At 39.6% G+C, this 27,032-nt stretch overlaps 1 protein-coding gene across 3 annotated transcripts in view; it reads left to right on the top strand.

Moving 5' to 3' along the window:
- Positions 1–23,251, top strand: part of LOC120494794 (mitogen-activated protein kinase kinase kinase kinase 4) — a 152,414-nt gene extending 129,163 nt beyond the window's left edge. For all 3 annotated transcript variants that reach the window (XM_039694128.2, XM_039694129.2, XM_039694126.2), the window contains exons 30-32: positions 8,360–8,519; positions 16,398–16,537; positions 16,717–23,251. In XM_039694128.2, the coding sequence (XP_039550062.2) occupies positions 8,360–8,519; positions 16,398–16,537; positions 16,717–16,800 (384 nt within the window). In that variant the 3' untranslated portion in view covers positions 16,801–23,251. The remainder of the gene's footprint in view (positions 1–8,359; positions 8,520–16,397; positions 16,538–16,716) is intronic.
- Positions 23,252–27,032: the final 3,781 nt, after the last annotated feature.

Genomic DNA, 27,032 nt, shown 5'->3' with positions numbered 1-27,032 from the left:
TGAACGTCTGCGGCTAGACCGTATGCGACCGGCCAACCGGAAGTGATGTATTCTAATAAAAAATATGAGCGCGAGGCTAGAATTACCAATATTTTAACTCTTTAATGTTTTTCTGTAAACGCTCGCTCTGTAAAATGTTGGTTATAATTAACTATAGCAGAAAATATATTTTATAATTATTAAACCAATATTTATACTACTATATTTTTATTTGAGATGAATTGAGGGTCATTTGTTTTGTGTAGATATATTCATGCATGCATTACATTTATTAAAATCATTAATTTTACCATTGTGAATATCCTAGGGTAACGGTTGCTTCACGACCAGTTCACGACCAATTTCAAAGTTCCGTGCGACTGACACTAGGGGGCGAAATGCGACAATCGTATGCGAATGTCGTGTGCAGTGGAAAGGCGGCTTTATAGTCAGATATGACGGCGCTACTGCCGCTCACAGCATCACCCATCACCGCAGATGAGCAGCTGAGTGTCTATTCATCGAGCCAACGTGCAAACATCGCAAATAAAAGTGAAAGTAAGTCACAGACGCTTAACACACAATCATCTTCAAGTAAAGAAACGACATTATCTTACCAGCGCTGTTGCCACTCTCTTATTGATGTCTTTGATTTGGAAATTAGTTGATGATCAACGAAATGCAGCTGATATCTGTTGCTTTTGGTGGCGTGCAATCCATTAAATCTGCATATAACGCGGGAGTTTAAGATCGGATTTATATCCGTTTCGCAAAAACACATTTATGTGGCCAGGTGTAAATGGAATCGGTACTTATTATCCGGATAACTTATCTGGATACAGATCGCATTTTAATACCAGGTGTAAATGGGGTCTTTGTGTGCAAAAACACACTTGAAGAATTTCTTCTCTTCTGTGTCATTCTCCTACGCTGTTGACAAGTAAATACACTGGAGGGCTTCCAGGTTTTATGGTTGCTGCTATAAGATATATTTTATTTATGATTTTTTATATAATAGTATATGTCCAACATTTTTAAAATATTTTTGTTGAAGAACTTTTTTTAAAAGGTAAAGTTATTTATATTATAGGTTATTTATTGTGATCTCAAAATAAGTCTTAAGAAAGCTTTTTATATGTGCTATATCGCTTAATATACATTTTAAATGCTCATTATTATGTGTTGTTTGTGTTGCCTGTCTGGCTTACTTTAAAAGCAAAACAAAGAATTGATAACTGTACTTCTATATTTCCATCAACCCTACCTTTTGTATTTGGCCAGAGATTCTCATTACAAGGGTCCAGAAACACAGTAATTTCAAATCTGAAAATATGGAATAATAATTCAGATTTCTCTCTGTGTTTAACCAAGTTAAAACTGTATGTTTAACCCTGATTGCACAGAACAGCTGAGATATCACATCACAAAACCACAATTGTGTACCATCATACTATAGATAGATTTCTTATCAAGTAATCAAAATGAGCTTGGTTTTGGGTTTTTAAACAAAAGCAGGCATATGAAAATGCCGTCACCATATCACACTCGTTTTCCTTCTACCGAATGCACAGTTTAGAGATGGCATGCATGTAGAACAAAATGTAATGTGTGAAAAATGTGATGAGATAGAGCTGCTCTATATTGCTGACGTCCCCACACACCCACACAGCAGTTTATCCTCTACAGAGGAAGAGCGAAGACCATAGTGATCATGCACCACCCCCTCCTAGCTACGGCCCACACTCCTCTGAGCTGTCCCACATAGTTACGGACTAGTTCACCCTCACAATGTGTGTGTGTGTGTGCTAGTTTCTCCAAACTGATCTCTCGTCCAAAAATAACTCTGCAGCCTTTGCTATGTTCCCAAAGCATAAGCCTATTGAAATGACCTGGTATTTCACAGTTTTTTCTTTTTCTTCTAGTAACAGGCAGTAGTTAAATTTAGAGTTGAACTAGCGGCAAGAAAGAGAACTGGAAGCTGGGCGGCACTAAGTCATTTAGCCTCCTATACCAACATTTTCTCATTCATTCTCTCATTCATTTTGTGACTTTTTCATATGCTCACACACATAGCTTTTAATGCAATTGCGTTTTTCCACCTTTCACTTATTCGTTGTCTTTCACTTGCACACACTCATTAGTGAAGTCCTTCCACTCTAAGGCTGCTCTTTGCGTGGTGTAATTCTGCTTCTCCCACTTGGGAACACGCTCTCCGTTTCTCCGTCGGTGTGTTTGCGCGGCTGGCGCTCATGAGAATCCCGCGGCAGAGGATAAGGATTTCTCTGCGGCTCTGGATGCCCGTATTGATGCTCAGGATTGTGGTGGCTCTACAGAGGGATGGCAGTACAGTGTGTGTGAATTTATTTCTGAGTCAGGCAAGTACAGTGGGGAGGTGTGTGATTGTGGAAATGACATAGACGTAAGTACAAATGATTGAGAATATGTATTCTAATCTTTTGTTGTCGCTTAAAAAGTGGTTACGTTTTTTTTTTTTAGCTAACACAGATATTTTAATATTAAAATGTGTTTAACTTTGTTCTTGTAACTGAATTACATGGTCATTGCATTTATTTAAAAGTGATGCGTGATAAAGATTTCACCATTATTTTAACAACTCCTTTCCCCGCCATTGACAGAATGTTCCAGCTTTCCATGTTTTCACTGTTATAAAGTTTTATGCATCTGAAAGTGGAGAATCTTCAGGCAAAAAAGAAGCAAAAACAAGCGGTAAAAGCATTGCTTAGTATATTCGTTGTAGTCTTTGAAAAAGGAATTTTAGCTTTTTGATTTTCTTAACAAATGTCTAAAAAAGAAATAAACAACAGTGTTGTTTAAAAAAGTAAACTTTTTTTTTAATCTTAGGGTGTACTCACACTAGGCACGGTTGCCATGAACCGGGCCCGAGTACGATTGTCCCCCCTCCCCACTCCCCCTCTGGCCTGCACTCACATAGGGTTTCAGCATTCGTGCCGGAGCACGCTTACGTCATTATGGTGCGACGGTTTCGGGATAAACAAGACGAGCGGCGCTCTCTGAACACAATGGAGTCCATCGCTCTGTTTTCTTTGTGGATAACGTTAATTTAGTGTCGTTTGGTCCACGGTGGTCCACAGCCCTCTCACAGCCTGTTGTTAAACAGATGTGTCGCCTTAGTGGCGCGAAAATTTTCACGTAATCGTGCTGCTCGTCCGAGGAGTCACGCGTCCTGTTCCGTGCTCCAGCACGGTTGGCGCTCACACTGCATGTGAACCGCGCCCGAGTCCAACTGAACCGTGCTCTGGCCCACCTCTTCCAAGCGCCCGGGCACGGTTCGGAGCACTCACACTAGTCAAACGAACCGCGCTTTGGTGGTCAAACGCACTCGGGCACGGTTCAAACTGGCTAGTGTGAGTTAGGGCTGGGTAAAAATATCGATTCATCAATGCATTGCAATTTTTTTGCTTCTCAATTCAATATCGATTCATCAAATCCTATGAATCGATTCAGCCATCCAGGCCAGTGGCGGCGCTGTGGGCTACACTCTAGTGAGAGCGTTCAGCGTTGTACAAGTCGCGCTTTATCCCTTTGCAAAACAGCGGGATGACGGACAGCAGCTGCACTCCGTTCAAGTCTGATTCAAGCCTGCACCGCCAACATTAAAAGCCGACGTTTGGGCTCATTTTGGATTCCACTGTAAGCCGGGAACTATGGAAGCACTTCCGTTCAAGCTTGCTAATTTTCATAAGCAAGCCTTGGAGGCCTGTAAGCTTGCCTTTTGCCACAATTTTTCCCCACATAGGAGCATTCTATGGAATAATCAGTATGTGCTGCGTGGAAAAAAATCTATCTTTATTAAGGATTGGGTTGACAAAGGTGTTATTTTTGTTTTGGATTTGTTTAAGAAGGATGGCAGCTTTTATTCCTATAATGAATTTATCAATCTTTTTGGAGTGAATTCCTCACCTGCAGTTTATAACGGGGTTATTAATTCTATTTCTCCTAAACTTTTGCATATGGTTAGGTCATACTGTAGCTACAGAGCATCCGTTTGTGAAATGCCCCAGTTATCTATTGGAGGTTTGGAGATTTCCAATGGCAAATGTAACAATTTTTGGATTAGAAGATTTCTTATTAGGAAGATCAGCTGTCATCCCAAAGCCTTTTTCAAATGGAAATTAAATTATCCTTCTCTTTCTACCATTAATACATGGACTGGCATTAATAGGTTTCTGTTACCTAACAAGTGGAAGGAGCTTCACTTTAAAATTCTACAAAATTACTATCCCTGTAACTCTCTTCTTTCTAAATTTAAGTTGGACGTCTCTTCACACTTGAAACAATACCACATTTGTTTTTTGAATGTGATTATGTAAAGGAGTTTTGGAAAAGAGTAGCCTGGCTTATTTTTTCTGCTTATTACAAACTCTTTACTTTTGAGGTTATTAATGTGTTGTTTTTGACTTGGGACTCGGGGTCAAAGGAGATGGATGACAGATTAAAGCTGCTTACTTTATGCGGTGAATTTCATCTTCATAAATGTAAAGTAACTGAATCTAAGCCCAACTTTAAACTTTTTTGTGTTGATTTAAAATTATTTTACGACTCTCTTTGTTTATCAGCTAATAAGAAAGCTGCTAAAACTACTTTGTTGCTTAAAAAAATTATGGTTTCTTTGTAAATCACCTCCTGTATTGATGTGCTTGTTTCGTGATCTTTTTTTGTTTGTTTTTTTTTGTTTATTGAACGGTCCCTGTTGTACTGCCTTGCTTACGTCGTCTTTGTGCATGTTTTTTTTTTTTCTTTTTTTTTAAATTTTATCTATTTTTCTACTTGATGTATCCCCTGTGCTTTGTGTTCAATAAAAAAAAAAAAAAAAAAAAAAAAAAGGGAACTATGGAAGCTTGTTTCCGCCACAGAATGGAAAATAAAAAAGGTAATTGCGACTTTTTATCTCACAATTCTGACTTTTTTTTTCTCACAATTAGGAGTTTATCTCTCGGAATTCTGACTTTATTTCTCAGAATTGCAAGATATAAAGTCATAATTGCGAGATATAAAGTCACAGTTGCGTGATATAAAGTCGCAATTGGGTGTTATAAAGTCAGAAATGCATGATATAAAGTCAGAAATGCATGATATAAAGTCTATGAGATATAAACTTCTGAGAGGGAAAAGGTTAGTATTTTTTCCCCCTTAGAATTGGCCTGATAACTCGCAATTGCTGTTAAGTGTGATCAGCTGTTAAGTGTTATTGTTTACAAAATTATAATTAGAATATAATATTTCACTTTTTTGAGTATGCACATTTTGTGCTTCTGTTTACATTTCTTTTATAACTTGAATGTATAGGAAGAAAGAAATATACTTTCTACTACTTAGTTACATGCACTTTAGAGGTGTTTTTAAAGCTCTGTACAGTGCTTGTCACAGTTGTGTTTGAATTTAACACATACAATATTGTACATTTTTATTCTGCTGAATAAACCATGACAGGAAACAAACATGCTGGGGTCAATTTGTTCTTTAACATTGGTAAAACTGCGCACATTACTCAGGCACTTAAAAATATACTCAGGCACTTAATTACTTGTGTATTTACTTATTATTGAATGGATATCGAAGCTAATAAGTCAATATTGAATCGAATCGAAATCGAATCGAAGCCTCAAGAATTGAAATCGAATCGAATTTTGAAATACCTAACAATACCCAGCCCTAGTGTGAGTACACCCTTAATCTTTAAGTATGCAACCTGCCCTATGTGCCCAGCCCATAGGGAAACATGCTGCACAACCCAGAAGTGGGTAATTGAGAAGGTTGAAGGAGAGCCTTACCCATTACCTGGATTAAAATCAATCATTCAAACCATAAAATTGAATGGTAAAGTAAACCAAGGTGAGGCTGGTGGAGATGAACATCATGGCAGAGCAAAAGACCACTTGGGATCAGGCTGGTGGCCATGACGGAGCTGAAGATCAAGGTAAAGCTGTCATGGCTGAAGAACACCAGGATGGAACCAGCAGGGTTGGAGATCCCAGTGTGGATGTAGACCTTGGGACCTACAGGGCCACCAGACTTGGAAGCAACCAGACATGGGAGACTGGAATTGAGACCACCAGACTGGGGAAGGCTGAACTTGGGAACTCCAGGACTACCTGGAGAACATGGGACCACCGGACTTGGGTCCTCCAGGGCAACCAGACTTGGAAAAACAACTGAGCGATGGTTCACCTGACTTTGGACCTCTTGGACCACTGTGAGCGCTGCCGTGGATACCACAGCCTCTGAGCCAGATGGAGCCACACACATCGATGGTGGCCGCCATCATTAGAAGCACTGAGGACAGTAAAAGAAACTCTGGGACCCTTGGACTTGGGACCTTCAGGACTAATGGATTTGAGACTTCCAGGACTACTGAACATGCGTCAACCTGATTTAGGACCTCTTGGACCACTGGACTTGGGGCAGAGGACAATGTGGCTTCTCTGCCAGATGGGGAAATGTACATGGCTTACAGACACCTCAGAAGCACTGAAGAGAGTGGACAGCCCTCTGGGAGCACTGAACTTAGGACCCTTCACGATCACTTACAACTTAACATAAACATTAGTTATTCATTAATTTATTAACACTAATATAACTAAATCAATTGGTATTATAAAAAAGATGTAATAAGATTGTAAGCCTAAAGATTACAGCCTAAGTTATAAGCTGCAAGTTATTTCTGACAATATATTTTGGACAAGTTTGCTTTTCTAAAAATTATTAATCTTTCAGTTGATTTTTTGTTGTTGTTTGTTTGTTTGTTAAATGCTCAAATGCCATTCATAAAATAATAGATAGAGAATAATGGTGATTCAAACATGTTTTCCAATTATGATAAAAACTACTGAATTAAAGTCAATATTTTCACCTTATTAAAGGTGCAATGTGTAACAAAGTTGAGTATCTATTAACAGAAATGCAATATGACATCCATAACTATGTTTTCAGTGGTGTATAAAGAACTTTACTTAATTAGCCGTAATGTTTTTATTACCTTAGAATGAGACATTAATAGCTCCATAACCGAGGGAATCCCCTTCTATGAAGGTCGCCATGTTGTGACGTCATATTCCTACCGTAGCCGAACGCGAACACACAGCGCTACAGAACGCGTTTCATCACTACCTTGAAAGAGAAGTAGCGGAAAGCTGGAAGCTAGCCTCACACTCCGTGAGTAGTGACTTTTCCCTTGTGAGTGGTGTAAAATATGTAGTTGGGATTGTTTCATGTAACTTAGTTCTCCCTCGCTGTGTTATGGGTTTGTTATGTTGGGGATAGATGTGCTGTTACGTTCGTGAGACAGCTGATGATTAGTATTCATGTCATTGACCGTAACAGGAATTACTAACCGTTACAGGAATCACTAACCCGTCGATAGAGACTTTTACTAAAGTCTTTTATCACTAAAGTCGATCGCGAAGAATTTTAAAAATCAGAGAAAAAAAAGCCTATTGTGTGTAGTAAATAGTATCTATGGGATGCGGAGATGACATGATTGTAACAGCGCGCGCAGTTCCGACCTTTGAACTCATGCGGACGCGTCCGAGCTCAGCCACAGCAACAGCTCATATTAGCCAGCTAAACTATTACTACCCTGTTAGAAAAAATATATAGCTGCTCTCTCGCTGTATTATGGGTTTGCTACAGTATGTGGGGAGAAATGCGCTGCTGGTTACGTTTGTGAGACAATCAGCTGATTATTATTTTATTAAATTATATATTAAAACCCTTGATCCTCACCTGACTATGGCTTTGTAAACAGACAGTATTCATGATGTGGTTTATAATGGACTGTGGTACAGAAACAGTGACAATGTTACACACTCTTGGCTTACTCTGGCTATTCTCTGCTGTCTCAGCCGTCGAGATGTTTGTCCCGTTTTAGCAACCGTAGCTTCTTCGAAAGGGAGGGGTGAGCAGTGGGCTGAGCCCTTAGTGCAAACCTGGTGCAAACTCGCAACCGAACCACTAGATGTCGCTAAAAGTCACACATTGCTCCTTTAAACAATATCTTTACATTTGATTCATTTTATTATTTGTGATGCACTTTTGTGACAGCATGTACATATGCTTCCCTAAATTAGCACATTACTGAAGAAAACATACAGCCTATGTTTGCAACTTTCAACTGAAAATAGGTAGTCATTTTATTTTGTTTATACATTGCCTTGGCATAATAATTGGCTGTAGTTACGACCAGCTGACCCCTGCTGTACTACATGCTGTGACAAGTAAATGTGCTGTGGATAATTTGACAGCATGGTGTACACACAGTACAGAGATATACTTGTGACTTCTGTATTTGTTAAGGCAGTTACCGTTCTCCTCTTTATAACAGAACGTTTGTGTGTTTCAGATCCAAGGTCTGATTCGTCCGCATGCCATCATCATCCTCCCCAGCAGCAGTGGGATGGAGCTGTTGCTGTGTTACGAGGATGAGGGCGTCTATCTCGACACCTATGGCCGCATCACCAAGGAGACGGTTCTGCAGTGGGGGGAGATGCCCGCCTCTGTCGGTGAGTTTTAGCTCTCCACAAGAACAGCTGCAACAACATGAGCATTAGCTTGTAAATAATGTACAGTACGGACATGCAATGATTGATCTATAGGTAATGCAGCTTCATTTTAATATGTATGATTTTTTGTTGTTGTTTCTCTTGGTTTTTGATGCAACTGTCTAAAACTGGCTATATATCTGCCGTTCTTGTACTGACTGATGTGAAAGTCTAAATTCTAAATACGAAAAAGCAAAACAAGTCATTTGGGTGGATGAGTCATCTTTCAGCCCACTTACTACATATGAGCAGATTTGTGTGTGGAGAAAGTCAAAGCAACTTTGTGTTAAAGCCACACTGTTGAACTTTTCAACCTTTATAATATATTACCAAAACCCATTTTTTTGAGATGGTACATCGATTTACAATAGTTTGAATGACACGTGTCTGTATCGCTTTTATTAGGACTTTGTAACTTCGGGTTTCGGGTAGGAACCCGAGCACAAAAGAACTACAAAATTCGACCGCTTTACGGCATACGTCACTTCCCCCACCACCCACAACTTCCTCAGATTCTGACGTTAGTGCTCAACTCGCGTTTGATTGCCATCTGTATGTTTTCGTCATGGCCGAACAACAGCTATAAGGAAGAATGCAAAGGTTTTGTCAGAGGAAACTAAAAAAAGAAAAGGGGAGAGTGACAAATTAAAAGCCAGGACGAGGATTAACATTGGTCCAGCTTTCGCTTCGCTCGCTGGCGGGAGCTAAAAGAGGAAGGGTGTTCGACTGATGCAGACGCTTGTCTGCCCACAAATGCCGTTTCCAAGGTAACCCTGATAAATTCATATAAGCAGTAGGGCTGGGTATTGAGACAAATTTCACAATTCGATTCGATTTCGATTCACAAGCTTGCAATTCGATTCGATTTCGATTCGATTCAATATCGATTATTTTGGATATCAGTTACAATAAATGGCAATTTTTCTCAAGGGAATCAAATCTCTTAAATGCTGTAAACTATGGTCTATAGTCTAGTTGTAGCCTACTAGGCTTCATTGGCCTAATATGAAGGTAATAATTAACTGTTTTGTAGCTATACAAACACTTAAATTACACTTTTATTTATTTTTATAATAAGAAGATTATATGAAATATAAACATTTAAATGGTGGCTGTCATAAAAACTTGCCAGATTTATTCAAATATGCATTAAATATAGGGCTGGGTATCGATTCACATTTCAATTTCGATCCGATTTCGATTCTCAAGCTCTCAGTTCGATTCGATTCTCGATTCAATTTTCGGTTTCGATTCTCGATACCTGATTTGATTCTCGATTCGACTATAATGAAGATGTAATACAAATCCTATATTTATAAAAAACAACAGTGGACATAAGTTTACTAGTGGTTAATTAATACAAAGAAATTAAGAGCCATAAACCTGTATATAAAACTCTTTTTATTTTAGGTACACTAAATGCATACAAAGAATAAACAGGATTTTGATGCAATATGCAAAAAAAGTCAGAACAGTCGCACAGCTTGATCAAACAGTATCATGTTATTTTATGTTTAAGATAGATATATATATATATATATATAAATAAATATATAAATATTTAGACATTTTTTTACATTGATCTTACCTAAATGGTAATGTAATTTTTTTGTTTATTTTTGTTTTTTGTTTTTGTTTTAAGAGTTTATGTATGGAAGCTTGATTTCAATCTTTGAATTAAATTGAAAAAAGTAGCACAAATAAATACAACAGAATAAAGACACAAATTAAGAGACATTTTGGGGTAGTTTTTTGGGTATGTCAGAAATACTACAGAAACTGAATAAAGTAATCCAATGTAAAATAACACTGGATAGTCTTTTTAGTCCAGACTGAATTAAATACAAAGGCTTTTAATTCTGATTGCTTACAATTAATACTATATTCTGTTGTTATGACAACAGAATTAATGACTGACACAAATGGCTGCGTTCACTTTAAGAACTAGTGCGCGAATCCATTATTGTTCCATTAACTTTCTGTCACACGCGTTTAATGCTAATTTAAGACATTACCGACTGTCTTTACGAGGTTACTCACCAAGACCAGAGTTTTGACATAATGTCGTGTGTTTTAACTGTTAAAGTGATATAATCGAGGGACAAAACTTTTGTTTCTGGCGAGCTGTTTGTGAGGCAGTGAAAGACATCTCTGAGAGTGCGCGAGCATGGGATGGTTTAACATTGCTTGTAAAACACAAAAAGACGTGAAAATGATAAACGTTAGTTACGATCATAGATTACGATGCAATGCTGGCCCGATTGTTAAGTGAATATTCCGTCATGTCCCGACTCCTGAACGCGTGTGTGTATCGACAGCTGCAGCGCTTGGCGCTTGCCTAGTGCAGAAAGACGAGAAGATGCAGCACCGCGTCCGCGAGCCCTTTATATGGAAAAAATCGATTCGTGGCCGTTGAGAATCGATTTTGAATCGAACACATTTTAAAAAACGATTAATCGAAAAATCGATTTTTTTGCCCAGCCCTAATTAAATATTGAAGAACACGAGTGTGGACTAACGAGTTTATGTGGGTTTTCTGAGGTAAATATGACGATACATGACATTGATTACAAGCTGTTTACCTGACGTCTTTCCACGGTTGAAACGCAGATTGAGCGAATCAATGTGAAATGACAGGGATTTAGATAAGTTGTACTCTATCTTTTAACACACTTTCAGATGCTCATTCATGTTTATTTGGCGCTGTGACTGGTATTATTAACCCGGAAGAGAGATCAGCGCTGCTGCTTCTCCAGAGCGATCTCACGCCACAGCGCCAAAACGGCAAAACGCTATATATGTTTTTGAATTTCTAAAGAAAATGGACGTAATTTGAAAATTGAGACTTTGTTTCATATCAATAGTAACAAAGGACAAAGATTATTGCGATTTGTTGGATGCGCGCAGCCGCGATACAATGTCTCATTCATTCAAATGAAACAGGATGACTAATCGATTCTTGAGATTTAAGAATCGATATCGGTTTGTAAAAATGAGAATCGATTAATATCGAGAAATCGATATTTATTACCCAGCCCTAATAAGCAGTGTAGTATTTTCTGGTATTCTGGCCACAGCCGATGGTGTTATGAGTGTAATAAATTCCCCACAGCCCAGTGTTCATTTCTACACACAAACACAGTCTCATGTCAAATGTAACGTTACATTAAATGTAGTGAACGTGCCCACGACTCAGTAGTGCCCACAAACATTACATGTCCCACGGTTTCTGTAAAAATAAACCAACAAAAATAACGGTAATGTTTATTTGGGAACTCTGAACAAAGGGAGAAAATGCACAGTTCATTTAGGCAAATATAAACACGGCGATCACGCTCGTATCCGCACTAGAACAGGGTTGTCTCGGCCTGATTGAAAACAAACTATAGGGACGTTCAGTTGAGGTGACAAGCAATCCGACCCAAGGAACCAAGCGTTATCGTAATTCATAACGGGAAACGTGTCATATAAAAATCAGCAGAGTCTGATTCCGCGAGCGAGCACATTTAGCCGAGTTCAGACTGCACGATTTTCAAAGTATCAGAGTCACTGTTCTTTTCACTCTGCGTAACTATCGTCGACAGGAGGTTTCACACTGCATAACTTTAAAAAAGAAAGCATTGCCTACAACTTCTGCCTGGTCTGCAAACTATGTTTCACAACCAAACACGCGAGAAGTGAAATAATTCAAGATCACGCGTGCGTGAGACTGGAGTTCTTTCTTGAGACTCAAATTGAGACTCAAAGATTCCAATTGTCTGTGTGCTGATTTGCAGTGAAAAGAAAAACAGATAATGCAGGAGGAAATGGTTGGGGAGATGAGATCAAGGATTGTGCATTTTGCAAAGAGAATTGGGGGTAAAAAATTAATTTTGCTGTGTGCTGCTGGTCAAGCAAATGTGAAGGCTACTTTATTTCTGTTTGATATAATTGTAAATATATCTATTAAAATACTGATATTCTGGTCTAACTCCTCCTCTGCTGTCCTGTATCTTGCTCTGTCATTGGCTCTCGGTCATCACTTATGTAGTTTTCAGTCAGAGCACTTTTCACACGGCAGGATTTGGAATCGCCGTCAGGTCCAGATATTTAGCATGCCAAATATCTCATGGGTGTCAGCGACTCGTCAGCGATTCTCTCCGATCTTTGCTCATTCACACTGCGTGATTGTCAATCACGTGAACAAGCACCGATTTGCCTGTGATTTCGGGCCTTTGTCTGCGATTCCTCAACCTGTGGGCGAGCCAATATCGGGGCTTAATCGTGCAGTCTGAACTCGGCTTTAGTTATCACAGTTGAAAACCAAAGTGCGCCTCTTCAGCGCCCTGCACTGCAAGTATACTGTCCCGACGGAGCCTTGATTCCTGCTCTAATGGGATTATAAATGATCTTTTTTAATTTATGTGAATAAATTAGTGATTAGGTCCTCACTTTAGACACAAAATCCTCCCACCTTACATATACTTAAACCTACCCATCTCCGCCCCCTGATCCCTAACCCCACCCTTAATCCTATCCATCTCCACCCCTTTGATCTGGATCCAAATCCGCCCCCTGGATCTCGTGTATTGCAATGAGGTGTTAGTGAAATTAGTAGAGTTCCCACTCTAATGTGTGTCCCTGTTTATACTATCATGAATGATGAATGAAACTTTGTATTACTGGCACTTCTCGTGTTTCTTATGATAAATCACAAAATCATCTTGATGGATGACGCAGAGGACACTCTGAGCAATGAGAGGACAGTTTAATCACGTGTGCCTAAACACTGTTTGGTACACTTTGAAATGTTGCCTTGTGAAAGCGAACCAAACCAAGAAGAAAGTGTTACATTGTAATAAATTATGTTTTATTAAACATAATTTAGTTTGGGAGGAGCACGTTCTAGCCAAGTACGATTATTACACAATAAGCACGCCAAATACGCATATACCTTTTTTTCTAATTATTTGTAAGTGTGAACTGAGAAAATGTCCCTGTTTCGGAACAAAGCAAACGATCTACAGATCTGAAAACGCCCTAGAAAACAGCAGAGTCTGTCACCACAACTTATTGTTGGAATCACTTTCAGAGCTAAATATGTGCATTAATGCCCTGAAAACATAACTGAAGCACACTCTTAAAATAAACATACCGTTATCATCTGTTTATGTGGACGCTTATAACGTTCTCTTTAATGCTTTGGTCTCAGCTGGAAAGATGTGACAAAAGTTTTCTACTGTGATCTGTTCAGTATAATAAACAAGAGACGGTTTTCTAGACTTGCATTACTTTACCAGAGCTCAACATTAAACAGTGTTCCTTAAAAGAGGTTTGAAGACCACTTCATCTCTAAAGTAGTTCCAGTCTAGAGTAACTATTATTAAGACTATTAGTCTTAGATGGAGGAGACTATTGTGTAGCACTTGGAACATTTTGAGTGAATCAGTGCAAACACATTAAAGGAGCTAAACGCAAGTATCTGAGTTTTTACAGAACTACGCCCCCTCTGGCGACAAGCGAAACTGCAACCAGAGCTGTGCGCGTTCATGGACACACACACACAGGCACGTTTGCACGAGCTGCTCATAACCAAAGGAGGCACACATCTTTTGTTACAGTCATAATGAGGTAATACAGATACAGTAATAAATCTGTAATTTGTCGTAATCTGTCATAAAAAAGTCATTTAAAATATTTGAAAGGAAAGGTATTCGAGTAAATTACACACTTATGTGTGTGTGTGAGGGGAAAACAGGGGTAGTAGAAAACTTTGGTTTTTGTTTCCATCCATCTTCATGTGCTTACTGTATCCACTTATGATTGAATTATTATGGAAACACGTTCAGTTATCACTTTGTATAGGACCCGTTTGAGCCCTAGAGCAGACCGGAGAATTTCCTCTCCGTTTGTTGAAAGCCTTCCCGATGTTGACTCTCGTCTTTTTCCGACGACTGGCATTGGACAGACAGAAGTTGTATTTTCTTTGTCTCACGCGGAGTTTGCGTTGGGGTTTGTAATGAACTACAAGCCTGTCTCTTTCCACGCCATATACAGATTTAATGAAGTGCACGCCACCGAAAGCAACAGATATGAGCTGCATTTTATTAATCATCAGCTAATTTCAAAATCAGCAAAGACAGCAATAAGAGAGATCGGCAACAGGCCTGGTAAGATCATTTCATTTCTTTACTTCTAATGAAGATGGTAGTGTTAAGCGTCTGGGACTTACTTTCACTTTGATTTGCGATAGATTGCGGCGCGCTGGCTTTATGATAGATGCTCAGCGCTGCTCATCTGAGGTGATGCGCGTCGTCATATATGACTAAAATAACATTACATATAGCTTGGTTTCAACAACCAGATGCATTTACACTTGTCCAGTTTTGTCTGGAATACGGCCCAGACCACGTCCTCATGAGCGATCGGATTCAAATCCGTCTCGAATGCGTTTCGAAGGGCATTTACACCCTGGTCTTTTCACGATCGAATAGCTATCCGATTACAGAAAACGCATGAAGTGACCAGGTGTAGGCTAAACAGCTCCTTTGAATCCATCGTCTACTTTTGTGGAAAGCTGACTAGAGTTGTGTCGCTCGAGTTGTCTTCTCTCATACAGAGAACGGCGGCGAATAGCTACACGAACCTGCCAGACATAGCCAGGCGACGAGCGTGAACGCGCATGACGTCACGCCCAGTCTCAGATTCGAGCCCGAATCCCTCTTTTATATTTCACTGTACAGGATTATAGAGGCGATCGCAGCGATCAAAGAAGGGCTCATTAAGCTCATCAGGCGATCGTTTAAGCATGTATGGGTTAGAAAACGGCTATTTTTAACATGAAATGTTGCGCAATGCACCTTTAAAATGGTTGAGTCTATTTGCACTAGACCAGATGGGCCAGATGCTGGTCTTCGGGATATCCTGTGTTTTGGATGCATGTCTCTGGCATGGGATGTTGGTGAGCTGCTGCTGCTGACCAAATAACAGAAACCAACTAACAGAAAAGTTAGAAACTTTAATGGCCAAAATGTGAAAAATGATAAATAGAAATGTACTGTACACAAAATGATAGTATTAAAAAGTATACAAATATATAAAAACTAAAAATAATAAAAATATAATACAACTTGATGAGCTAACCACAAATTCAATTTGGCACAAATGACGGCACATTCTTGGTGTTCTGTGGTTTCCTAAAAACCTGAGCTTCGATCACAGAGTTCGAAATATTACTTTACCTCGACAATATTACTGGTAATATTGTGGCTCAAATATAATTTACTCAGTGTTATCTTGTTGATGAATGAAACTGCATTCTTGTGATTTTGCTCAACCATTAATATGATTTTTTATCAGGATTTACGGGACATGTTCCCGGTTCTGGCTGATCTAAATTATGCAGCCTAATTTTGAATTTAGGAAGTCTATAGTGTGTTATGTGTATGCTAGGCCAAAGAGATGTGTAAAAACACATCTCACATCTAGTCTAGATTTGAACTGACAGATTGTGTCTGCTTCCCGGACAATGGTAGGAAGATTGTTCCAGAGTTTTGGTGCTAAATAGGAAAAGGATCAACCACCAGCAGTCGATTTTGATATTCTAGGTATTATCATCTGGCCAGAGTTTTGAGATCGCAATAGACGTGAAGGACTATAATGCGTTAAGAGCTCGCTCAAGTACTGCAGAGCTAAACCATTTAGTGTTTTGTAAGCAATCAGCAATATTTTAAAATGTATACGATGTTTAATAGGCAGCCAATGCAATGTTGACAGAACCGGGCTAATATGGTCATACTTCCTGGTTCTGGTAAGCTAGACTTGATGTTGATTTGCATCATTTTCTCTGTTGTCTGGCAGCCTACCTTCAGTCAAATCAGGTGATGGGATGGGGCGAGAAAGCCATCGAACTTAGATCTGCCAAGACTGGAAGTCTGGAGGGAGTCTTCATGCACAAAAAGGCTCAAAAGCTCAAGTTCCTGTGTGAGAGAAACGACAAAGTAAGGAAATTCCTATATGCTTTTATAATATCACATTTAGAAACGCCAAATATCTCTCCAAATTACCCCAGAAATCCCATAACCTAGAACTATTTTTAAAGAGCTTGTCTGGGCATTATAGGCATATGAATGACTAAACGGTATGACAATAAAGCATTGGGCATTATGTTTCTCTGCAGGTGTTTTTTGCTTCTGTCCAGTCGGGTGGATGCAGTCAGATCTACTTCATGACGTTAGGGCAGAACTCGCTCTTCAACTGGTGATCTTTTGTTGCTCGGTAAAAGCATCCAAATTACTCTGTATAGACTGTCCATATCCCGTAATGAACAATCTCTGCAAATAAATTTCAAATAGCCCATTTTTTCCATATATATATATATATATATATATATACACACACATATTAATACATGTAAAATAGGTGATTTATTGCATCCTGTGTGACAGCGTCAGCCATCTGTGCTTAACCCCAAAATATAAATCTTGTTTTGGATTTTAATTTTATTTCTCTTTCTATTTTCATGTCAAATCTTGCTAAATGGACTTTATATTTTGTCCCTAATACGTAACTATTTTATTGTATAATAACCATGGCTGGTACACGGTTTGGTGTGAAACCGATACTAATAGCTAGTAGATGAAGGACTAACTGTTGTAATATTGTATGGTCAAATATTGTTTTTTTTTTTATGGTGTATGCCAACAATTCAGAACTGAATTGATACAATAACTGTGCACTTTCAGCTTTAATTTTAGGGACTTTTCAGGTAAAAAAAAAAAATAATTAATAATCGTAATGATCAGCTTAACTTTGTTGTTTTTGTTTATTATAACTCTCACCATACTACAACACAAACATAACTGATCACATTATTATGATAAATGTTATATCAATAAAAGGTTTGTTCAGCTGTCACATGTCTTTTGGATGCAGACTGAACGTCTAATGTTTCCTTGACTGTCTGAGAAGCCTTTTTTTTTTTTTTTTTTTTTTGCTGCTGGTTTTGTTTTAGCCCTTGTCCGCATTTCACAGCTGACAAAGTTTGTGTTAGTTTACCTTTCTTTTTAAAACCTTTTTCTTTTGTCTTCTGGTTCTGTCTAATCGCAGCCTTCCACATTACGTTCCACATAGCCATATATTTCAGCTCAAGTTTAGGGATGAAAAACACATATCCTTAATTCACAAAGACTGGTATTTTGAAGCCAGGCAATGGATTTCTTAAATGACAAAATTGTTTTTTAAATAGAGTTCAGTTGGCACAAAATGTGCGAGACATTCATCCGTTCTCTGCACTGTCTTGCAAATGATTTTTTCGTGCTCGACATGTAACAATTCTGTGTAAATTAGGCTCTAATTAGTGTTCGAACTATGGCTTAATATGTGTTTTCTGTTAGCCGTACTGTATTTGTTTAAATTTTGAAGGAAAATTAAGACAAAGTTATGAAACATTTTCATTATTTTTTTTGTATAGAAACTAACTGAACAGTAACAGCCTTCACTTTACTTTATTATTTTTATGTTTTCATGGACTTTCAGTTTATTTTCATTCATCAAATGTGCTCCTTTGTTTGATTTTTTTTTTCCCGCCACTCATCAGTAACCATGGTGATTCATTCAGCTGTTCATTGTTTGCCATGTGTTTAGTTCCTCTCGGTTCACTCCGTTTTTGTCAGGCGATGTTCATATATGCAAGTGTTTTGCTGCACACTGGGCATGTCTACCTTTTTGTTCTAATAAACCACGTTTATATTTGTATCCCGTGTTCAGTTCGTCTTCATCTTGTGGAAAAATACAATGTGTGGACCTAGAGGTAGAGATGTGAATGTCTAGAGATGTGATTTGAGATGATTGATCTGTTGGAAATTAATGGAGCAAAGAAAAGTACCAGGAATGGAGATGATCATTTGAATGTTTTTTTAAAAAGTTGGAATGATGGCGATCTGAGTTAGAAAATGAGTGGTGTGGAGCTTGGGATATGTGGGATTGGTAACTGTTGAATTGTTATATCTGGAATTGTATGTACTCAAAGCACCTGTGTTTGTAAAGGTGCAATACCATTCCTTGAATATCCAAATGTATGCACTTTGTATTGCTTGTATACAGACAAACTTGCTTGTTCATCCAGTTGTTCTATTTTCACACTCTGATGATTTGTCTCATTTGGAACAACAGTAAAATTGCACTTAAATGGTTTTTGTTTAGAACAGATATTTTTGTGAGCATGCGCACATACAACACACTGGAAATGATGCTGGCTGTAGATCAGAAATGCTGTTTTGAGATCATTTGCAGCAGAAAAACAAAAATATATTTCCATATATTTATGATCTCTATTGTATGGTGTAAATATACTGAAAAAATATGTGAACTATGATATTGTATCAATATATATTACAGTATTAGGAATTGCCGCTTTTCATATATTGAAAATTACATTTACACTGATGGGTGTACTAAGAATGAACGTGGGAAAGGTGTATTACTCAAAGTCTTAAGTTACGAAGACATAAGAGTGTTGGGACAATAATGGACTGTGCACTTAATTCATCTATTGAATTGCAAATATTTAGTGCATGTGTAAAACTTAACTGACTAAAAATAAACTGCAATAAAGTTACTGCCTTTTAGATAAAGCAACATGCTTTATGATCACTGTGTCTTGGTCTTTTGTTGGACTGAAGCACAGGTAGCCTGACGTTGTCATACTCAAATTCTAGTCCTCAAATGTGTTAAGTTTGTCTGGTATCCAGGCTCTACTTTTCAGCATAATGGTGACCCACAAAACTCAACAGAAACCCTTTCAATCCCAACAGAACATCAAACACTAACAGATCTCTCGAGAGCTCAGCAGAGCTTACACAACAAAAACAGCGTTACCAGCTTCACTTATTACTACCCAGATGGACTTTATTTCTATCAGACTTCTACAGAGGTTCTTATTGAGAATTAACAGGTTTAGATGTTGATGATTTATTGAAAATGATATAATTTTGCAGTCACCATGATGGAGATCAGTGTTCGCGTTAGCTGGACTCTTGGCTTTATAACACTAGTTTTAAAGCGCTGTTTGTACTGGGTGTGATCTGATGGGTAATTAGTTTACAGATGATAAGCATAAGCATCATTGAATATTGATTAATTGTCTCCACCTAAAGTGTATTACAAAAGTGTGTTAGATCATTAAATGCATTTAAATTATTACAAACCAGTCCCTCCAGAAAAACGCGATTATGCGATCGCTGAATTCAATGCAAAATCAGCCAAAGTCCGCATATTTATGCGGGGGCCGCATTTTTTCGAATAGGCCGCACTTTTGCCGCATAAAATGCCGATTTCCATGCAAAATATGCGGGGCTTGCATGATTTCATAATCCTCGCATTTTCGTTGCAAAAAAAAGTCACATATATCTTCGCAGAAAGTTGAAAAATGTTGCGTTTGCTTCATACAAGAACAGCCATTTCCTCCTGTTTCCATGGGAACGTTATGAAGTGACGCAATTACGCGACACGGAGGCGATTGACATCTCACAAATCGAACTCGTATAACTGTCTGTCACACGTTCTACCATCACATCGTTACTTAATAAACAAAATAAGATAAAAGAATAAGCATCAAACAGAAATTACCCGCACACATGGGGTGTTTGAGGCGCAGACACTGCAGACAGTTCAGCACGCAGCTCTTAAAGGGGCCACACCTTATTTACACTCGTTACAGTCTGAAATAAAACATTGCTGATTTTGTAATTGTGAAAGAGAGTCTATTGTGCACTTATTGTTTGAATGTCCCTATTTTTCAATCTTTTGGAATGAGATGTCTCAATTTCTAGGTTTTAAAATGAATTGCAACCTTGTCTTAAATTTGTCATCTTCATAAATGATTTTGACTTTCCTATAAGAAAAATGTATGTTATCGATTTTTTCTATTATTAGGAAAATTTCATATTCATCAAACTAAGTGGAGTAACTCAAAACCCAACTTTGCTCATTTCAAAACAGCCTTTAAAATGTATTTTGAGTCTTTAAAATTAAAAAAAAAAAAATCGAAAAGCCCAAAAGATCTGTATCTGTATGTCTGTGATGCCCTCTATCTTTTTTTTTTTCTTTTTTTTTTTTCTTCCAAATTATTGTTTCATGTTTTAGGCTACTTCTCAGATGTTATACTTATCAGAAAATGTGTAAAAGAAATGTCAAGAACTTGATATCAAACTTTTTTTGATTTTGAAAATTTAATAAAAATAAAACAAGATGAGAAATTAAATATTCCCAGCACTTTCTATGATGTAGTATGCTTGCTACATCATAGAAAGTAATAAGAAATGACTCTTTACATTAAGGTAGTAGCCTAGTGAGAACAGGGTGTTGGGGGAATCACTTTTTTTCTCTTTTTCATCAAACCGCAGTTTTTGCAAGTTCCCGCAATTTTTGCAAGTTCCCGCAATTTCATCGCATAAAATTGCATAAATATCCCGCATATTACATCGCATTTTTAAAGAAAACGGGCCGCGTAATCAAGGATTTTTGCCCGCAACAATCACAAAAAAACTTTTTCAAAAAAAGAAACATTAAGAATCAGCATACAAATCTCAACAATGGTGACGTGCTTCATGCTGCAATGTATACGCTTTGGTTTTATACTATGGTAGCTCCCAGAATGCATGAAGCATGTCACCGTTGTTGAGATACATATTCTTGATATCCGTGTGCAACTAAATACAGCAATTGTTCAATAAACACATTTTTGATCCAGTGATACATCTTGGGATGTGATCTGTGACTCAGTATAATTATTGGTGAATCTACCATCATCAATTAATACCCAACAGTTCTTCCATATTTTCCATATTTTGCCATATATATATCCTTTTTGCCACAATTTCTGTCTCATATAAATATACAGTTACAACTGCCAGAGAAAAACTCGAGCTCTTGAGCTCAAGAGCCCAGCTGAAGCAAACACTGATCAAAATTATATTATCAACATCTAAACCTCTGTTAATTCTCAATGAGATCCTCTGTAGACGTCTGATAGAAACAAAGTCAGTCTGGGTTTTTATGGGTCAGTCTGGGTTAATAAGTGAAGCTGGTAATGCTGTTTTTGTTGTGTAAGCTCTGCTGCACTCTCGAGAGATATGTTAGTGTTTAATGTTCTGTTGGGATTGAAAGGATTTCTGCTGAGTTTTGTGGGTCACCGTTGTGCTGAAGAGAGAGCCTTTGTTTCAGTTCAGAAGACCAAGAAACCAAAAAACACTGCATATGACTATCTAAAAGGCAAAAATATATTTTTTATATTTATTTTATTTTTATTATTTTTTATTTTATATATATTTTTATAAGTTAATTAATTTCTATTAACTTTTTTGTGAAGTTTTGTTCATTCAATTAAGTTTCTATTTAAAAAAATACTAATGAATACAAATGCAAATGTCTATCCAATAATAGACGCTAGTTAATTAATTTGTATGTTTTGATATTAGAAACTTGCAGCTTTTAGTAAACATCCTTGAGAAATTTAAGGCAATCATTTTCTAAGTACACTCATATTACATTTTACAGTGTAAATATATTGGTCAATATTTAAAAAAGCGTCAATTATTCAATATATTGTAATATATAACACATTATATTAATGCAACGTATTATTTAATATTTTTTTTCAGTATATTTACACTATAGTGATTTATTGCTCATAAATATATGGAAATATATAATTTCGTTCTGTAATGACTGTCTATCACAAGTGCACTGATTTCATGCTGTAAATCATAAAGCATCTCAGTGTATCGTGAAGGAGAGAATTGCATTATCTTTTGACGGATCTCGCATTGCATCTCGCATTCTCTGCTCTTCCGATTCCAGCCCACGCTTGCCAGAGTTTAGTCACGGAATATCCTGTTTGTTTGGGAATGAACACATCCAGATGGGTTGCAATGCTCATTTAAATCAAACTTTTCATTTGAAATAACTTTTTTTTCTTTTCTTTTGAACCAAGCAGGACCTGTCTGTGCCTTAATGTGTGCTCTGAGTGGCAAATAACTTCATCTTAGGCATGAAAAATATCTTACAATTTTAATTGGGCTTTGTTTTAAAATTAAAATGTTTTGACAGTGGGTTCTATATTTTCACATTTGGTCAAACTTAGTATTGCACATTAAAGGGTTAGTTCACCCAAAAATGAAAATTCTGTCAGTATTTACTCACCCTCATGTTGTTCTAAACCTCTATGTGTTTATTTGTTCTGCTGAACACAAAGGAAGATATTTGGAAGAATGTTTTAACCAAACAGATCTCATTCCCCATTGACTAGCATAGTATGTATTTTTTCCTACTATGGTAGTCAATGGGGATTGAGATCTGTTTGATTAAAACATTCTTCCAAATATCTTCCTTTGTCTATAGCAGAACAAATAAACACATAGAGGTTTGGAACAACATGAGGGTGAGTAAACACTCACAAAATTTTCATTTTTGGGTGAACTAACCCTTTAACAACAGAAAAGGTTCATTTAATTCAAAACTTTTTTCTTTGTAACCATGTAATTTGACTGTATATTATTGTATATATATTCCCTGTTTTATAATATGTACCATAATCAATATTGGTATGCTTGTTGGGTTTAGATTGTAACAACACAAAGCTGCAAATCTGTATTTTGTGTTGTGTGTGTGTCGCTGCTCAATGAATTGAGCAAAATAAATGCTTTAAGAATGGACGGGTCAATGTGTCTTTGGTTGTTCTTTCCATACGCTGTGTTTTAATGTAAAATCAGCATCAGTAAAATTTTGCAGGAATTTGCTCGTCCTTTTTTTCACAATTGCTAAGACGCATTTCTTGAAACCTTCACCCATTTGTTCATAACATTAAACACAAATCCAAATTTTCAAACTGAACTCACAAACCCATTGATTTTTCTGACAAATTCAAACAATCGCTTCAAAACCGTTTCAGTTGAACTCAATCAATCAAGCAATGCTTTCAGATCGTACACAAATAAGCACTATATCATTCATGAGACACTACATCAAAAATAGAGAACACAACATCCAGAATGTTATATATATATATACAGTAAACAATTTTTGCAATTACATAAAAAGTATAGTAATTTCGACTTAGTAGGGTCCTTCACTGTAAGTATTGTACTGAATATAGTAGGCCTATTGAATGTCTGTTTATTCAGCACTTGCATACCGTGGATCACATTACATACATTAGTCCAACTGCAAAAGGTCAAATAAAACTCTAAATGAAAACATGTTACAGTCATTTAAATCCTGTAAGTCCAACCCAGGGTGAATGAGAGCTTGACTCAGCATCATGTCTTCTGCTGGCTCTGGCCTGAGGACTTTATCCACATCATAGGAAATATTTTCTCTAACCAGACGAAGGGGAAAACCTTCTAGTCTCACAGATCCCAGACAGCAACATAGTGTCGGCCCAGATTCGGCCCACATCTGGGCTGTGTGGAATCCACGTGTACCCGGATCTGGGGACACACTGTGTTGCTGTCTGGGATCCAGCATTTTGACAACAATGCATCTTGCTCTTCCTTGTCCTACTCTCCCTCCTTTTGCTATCAGATTGATTCCATTCATATCACGCACTTGTATCCCCTGAGCTCTATGAACCGGTTCATATTTCATCTGATCTCATAATAAGAAATAAATGTGAACAATTTTGAATTGTGTGTAAACAATGACAACTGTTAGTTGTATTTAACTTTTGCCTTTTGTGTTTCAAATGGTCACAAATGTGATATGTGTTTTAGTGAGTGAGAATGTGTTGAGTTCCCTTTCGTAGTCACTTCGAGTTACGTCAGAAGTGACGGAGATTGGGGGGGTTTCGCATAGAAAGCCAATCCTCTTCGAGTATTTAAAAACGAGCCAATGGCATGCAATGCCTTGGGGCTGCGGAAATTTGCATAGCGTACTCCGCCCTACTCCGTGAGTATAAAAGGAGGAAGTGAACGCAACCGCAGTATGTTTTCGCTTCGGAGCCAAGAGAACCTCTTCACTCCTGAAAGCTATTACAAGACTCTTCGAGACGAGCATCCTCTTCAGTGTTGGTGTGACGGCGGTACCCAGCGAGTTTCTGCATTGCCTGCGATCTGTGCAGTGGTCTGCCAGACTTTGCGCTTCTCCCTGGTCGCCTCAGCGCTGAAAGAGTGAATTTCCTCCTCTCTGTAAAAGAGCTACACGCGGCACGTCTTTTTAAAGACGGTTCGCCCGTGTTCTTCTGGATGCGGTCGATTTCTGTCGTCATCTGATGGTCGCGATCGCTGCTCTGTATGCCTGGGCATTCAGCATGCAGCAGCAGCGTTCGTGGATGACTCATGTTCCTGCTATGGGGACATGACCATCTCCACACTGAGGTTAAAAAAATATATATATATATAAAGAGATATATATATATTTTATATATAAAATATATATTTTTATATATAAAAAAAAAAAAAAAAATCTCACTAGAGTGAGAGCCCCGGTCCCCCTTACTCGATCGGCTTCCTTCACGAAAGGGGGCCCGTCGACCGGGGACCCGGCGAATTAACGGTGACGGTGTTGGATAAAGCCCCGACGATTTCTCGGGCCACACCTCCCGCCTCAGTGCGTGAGCCAGCGAGCGTTAGTTCGATTCAGTCGGCTGCCTCTTCAGTGGTACCGGCTGCTTCGAGCAGCGCTCCAGATGATGATGTGATGTCGATCGCAGCATCACTAGGCGGGCTACAGTCCTCGGGAGATGAGGATGCGGCTGCACTGCCCCCTTCGGGAGAGCCAGCGCTGCCCGTGTCGGATCCCGAGCTGACGGCATGCTGTCTCAAGCCGCTGGGAGTATTGGGTTAGAGTGGCATCCTCCATTCTCCCCCGATCTCTCACGGAGGGATAATTGGTTTTTGGACAAGCTGCCGCCGCGAGGCCACGGCCAACTCCATTGCCTTTTTTTCCCCGAGCTGCATGCGGAGTTATCGCGCTCTTGGGGGACTCCTCTGTCCACTCGAGAGCGCGATCTCTCCCCCGCCTTTCCCCCCTCGATGGTGGGGCCGCCCGTGGGTGCACTGGGATGCCCCCGCTGGAGCGTTCTGTTGCGATACAGCTGTGTCCACGGAGCGCCTCCTCCGTGGTCCTCCTAGGCACCCATCCAAAGCCTGTAGGTTCTCGTCTGCCATGGCGGCGCGTTCCTATAGAGCGGCGGGACGGGCGGCCTCCGCTTTGCATGCGATGAGCACTGTGCAAGCGCAGATGCTCAGAGATATGCTCGAGGGCGGGACTGATCCAACGGCATTCGAAGATTTGCGGTCCGCCACTGACCTTGCTCTCCAAAAGGGCAACGAAAGTGGCCGCTCGCGCCGTTGGTCAGGTGATGGCCACTGGTGTGGTCCAGGAGCGTCAACCTGGCAGACACTCGGAGCGCTGAGCGGATTCGTCTGCTCGACGCCCTTCTCTCCCAGGCTGGCCTTTTTTGGCGGTGCAGTCGAGAACTCTTGCCCAGCAGTCTCCACTGCCCAGGAGCAGACGGAGGCAATCAAACATGTTCTGCCCCGACGACCAGCTGCTGCCTCCACCCAGTCGTCGGCACAGATGCCTCCCGCTGCTCGCCGCCGAGGACGCCCCCCCGCGGCTCCCCTGCCTCCCGCCCCGCCCCAGCAGCAGCCTTCATCCGGGCCACGGCGCGGAGGAGGCCGCCGGCAGGCGTCACAGCCCCCTCAGGCCGCACACCCCGCTAAACGCCAGGTAAGCGATGATCCTGATACGGGCTGCTCAGTGATGGAGTTGAGTTTTTCCCCAGGAGGCGGGAGCAGGCCCCCTCCTGCCCCCGGTGGAGGGCCGGGGGGAAAATCTTTCGTTTTCAGTTCCCGCTGCTCGCCCACGGGTGGGCAGCGCCCTGAGTTGGTTAAGAAAGACTTGACATCATCACTGAGCCCACAGACTGGAATGAGTGCGCTCGACGTTCCAGTGCGTCAGCCCACACATTCCTCTCTGTCTCTGAGGGTGCGGAAGGGTGCGAGTGTCGTCCCCGGGCTACGCCAATCCCTTCCCCCTCTGTCGCCAGACCCCCGGCGGAACGGACCCCCGTGGAACGCTCCGCTTTCCCTGGTCCCTTCCGTCGGGGAGCGGGCTTCGACGCATCCGAGCGGGGTCATCCCGTTGGCTCACTTCCTGGAAGCCTGGCTAGTGCTTCCCGGGATATCCCGCTGGGTCATCAGAACGATCAGATTCGGCTACGCGATTCAGTTCGCACGGTCTCCTCCCCGCTTCAGGGGAGTTCGCTCCACGATAGTTGGTGGCAATGCCCCACTCCTGAGAGCGGAGATTGCGACCCTGCTGGCGAAGGGTGCAATCGAGACGGTCCCTCCAGCCGAGGTGGAGTCCGGGTTTTACAGCCCCTACTTCATTGTCCCCAAGAAGACCGGTGGGTTACGACCGATCCTGGACCTGCGCATTTTGAACCGTTCTCTCCATCGACTACCGTTCAAGATGCTCACGGCCAAACGCATT

This window comes from Pimephales promelas, chromosome 9 (genome assembly GCF_988280905.1).
Source record: "Pimephales promelas chromosome 9, fPimPro1.hap1.1, whole genome shotgun sequence".
Classification (NCBI taxonomy): Eukaryota; Metazoa; Chordata; class Actinopteri; order Cypriniformes; family Leuciscidae; genus Pimephales; species Pimephales promelas.
This window is presented reverse-complemented; position numbering and strand designations above follow the sequence as displayed.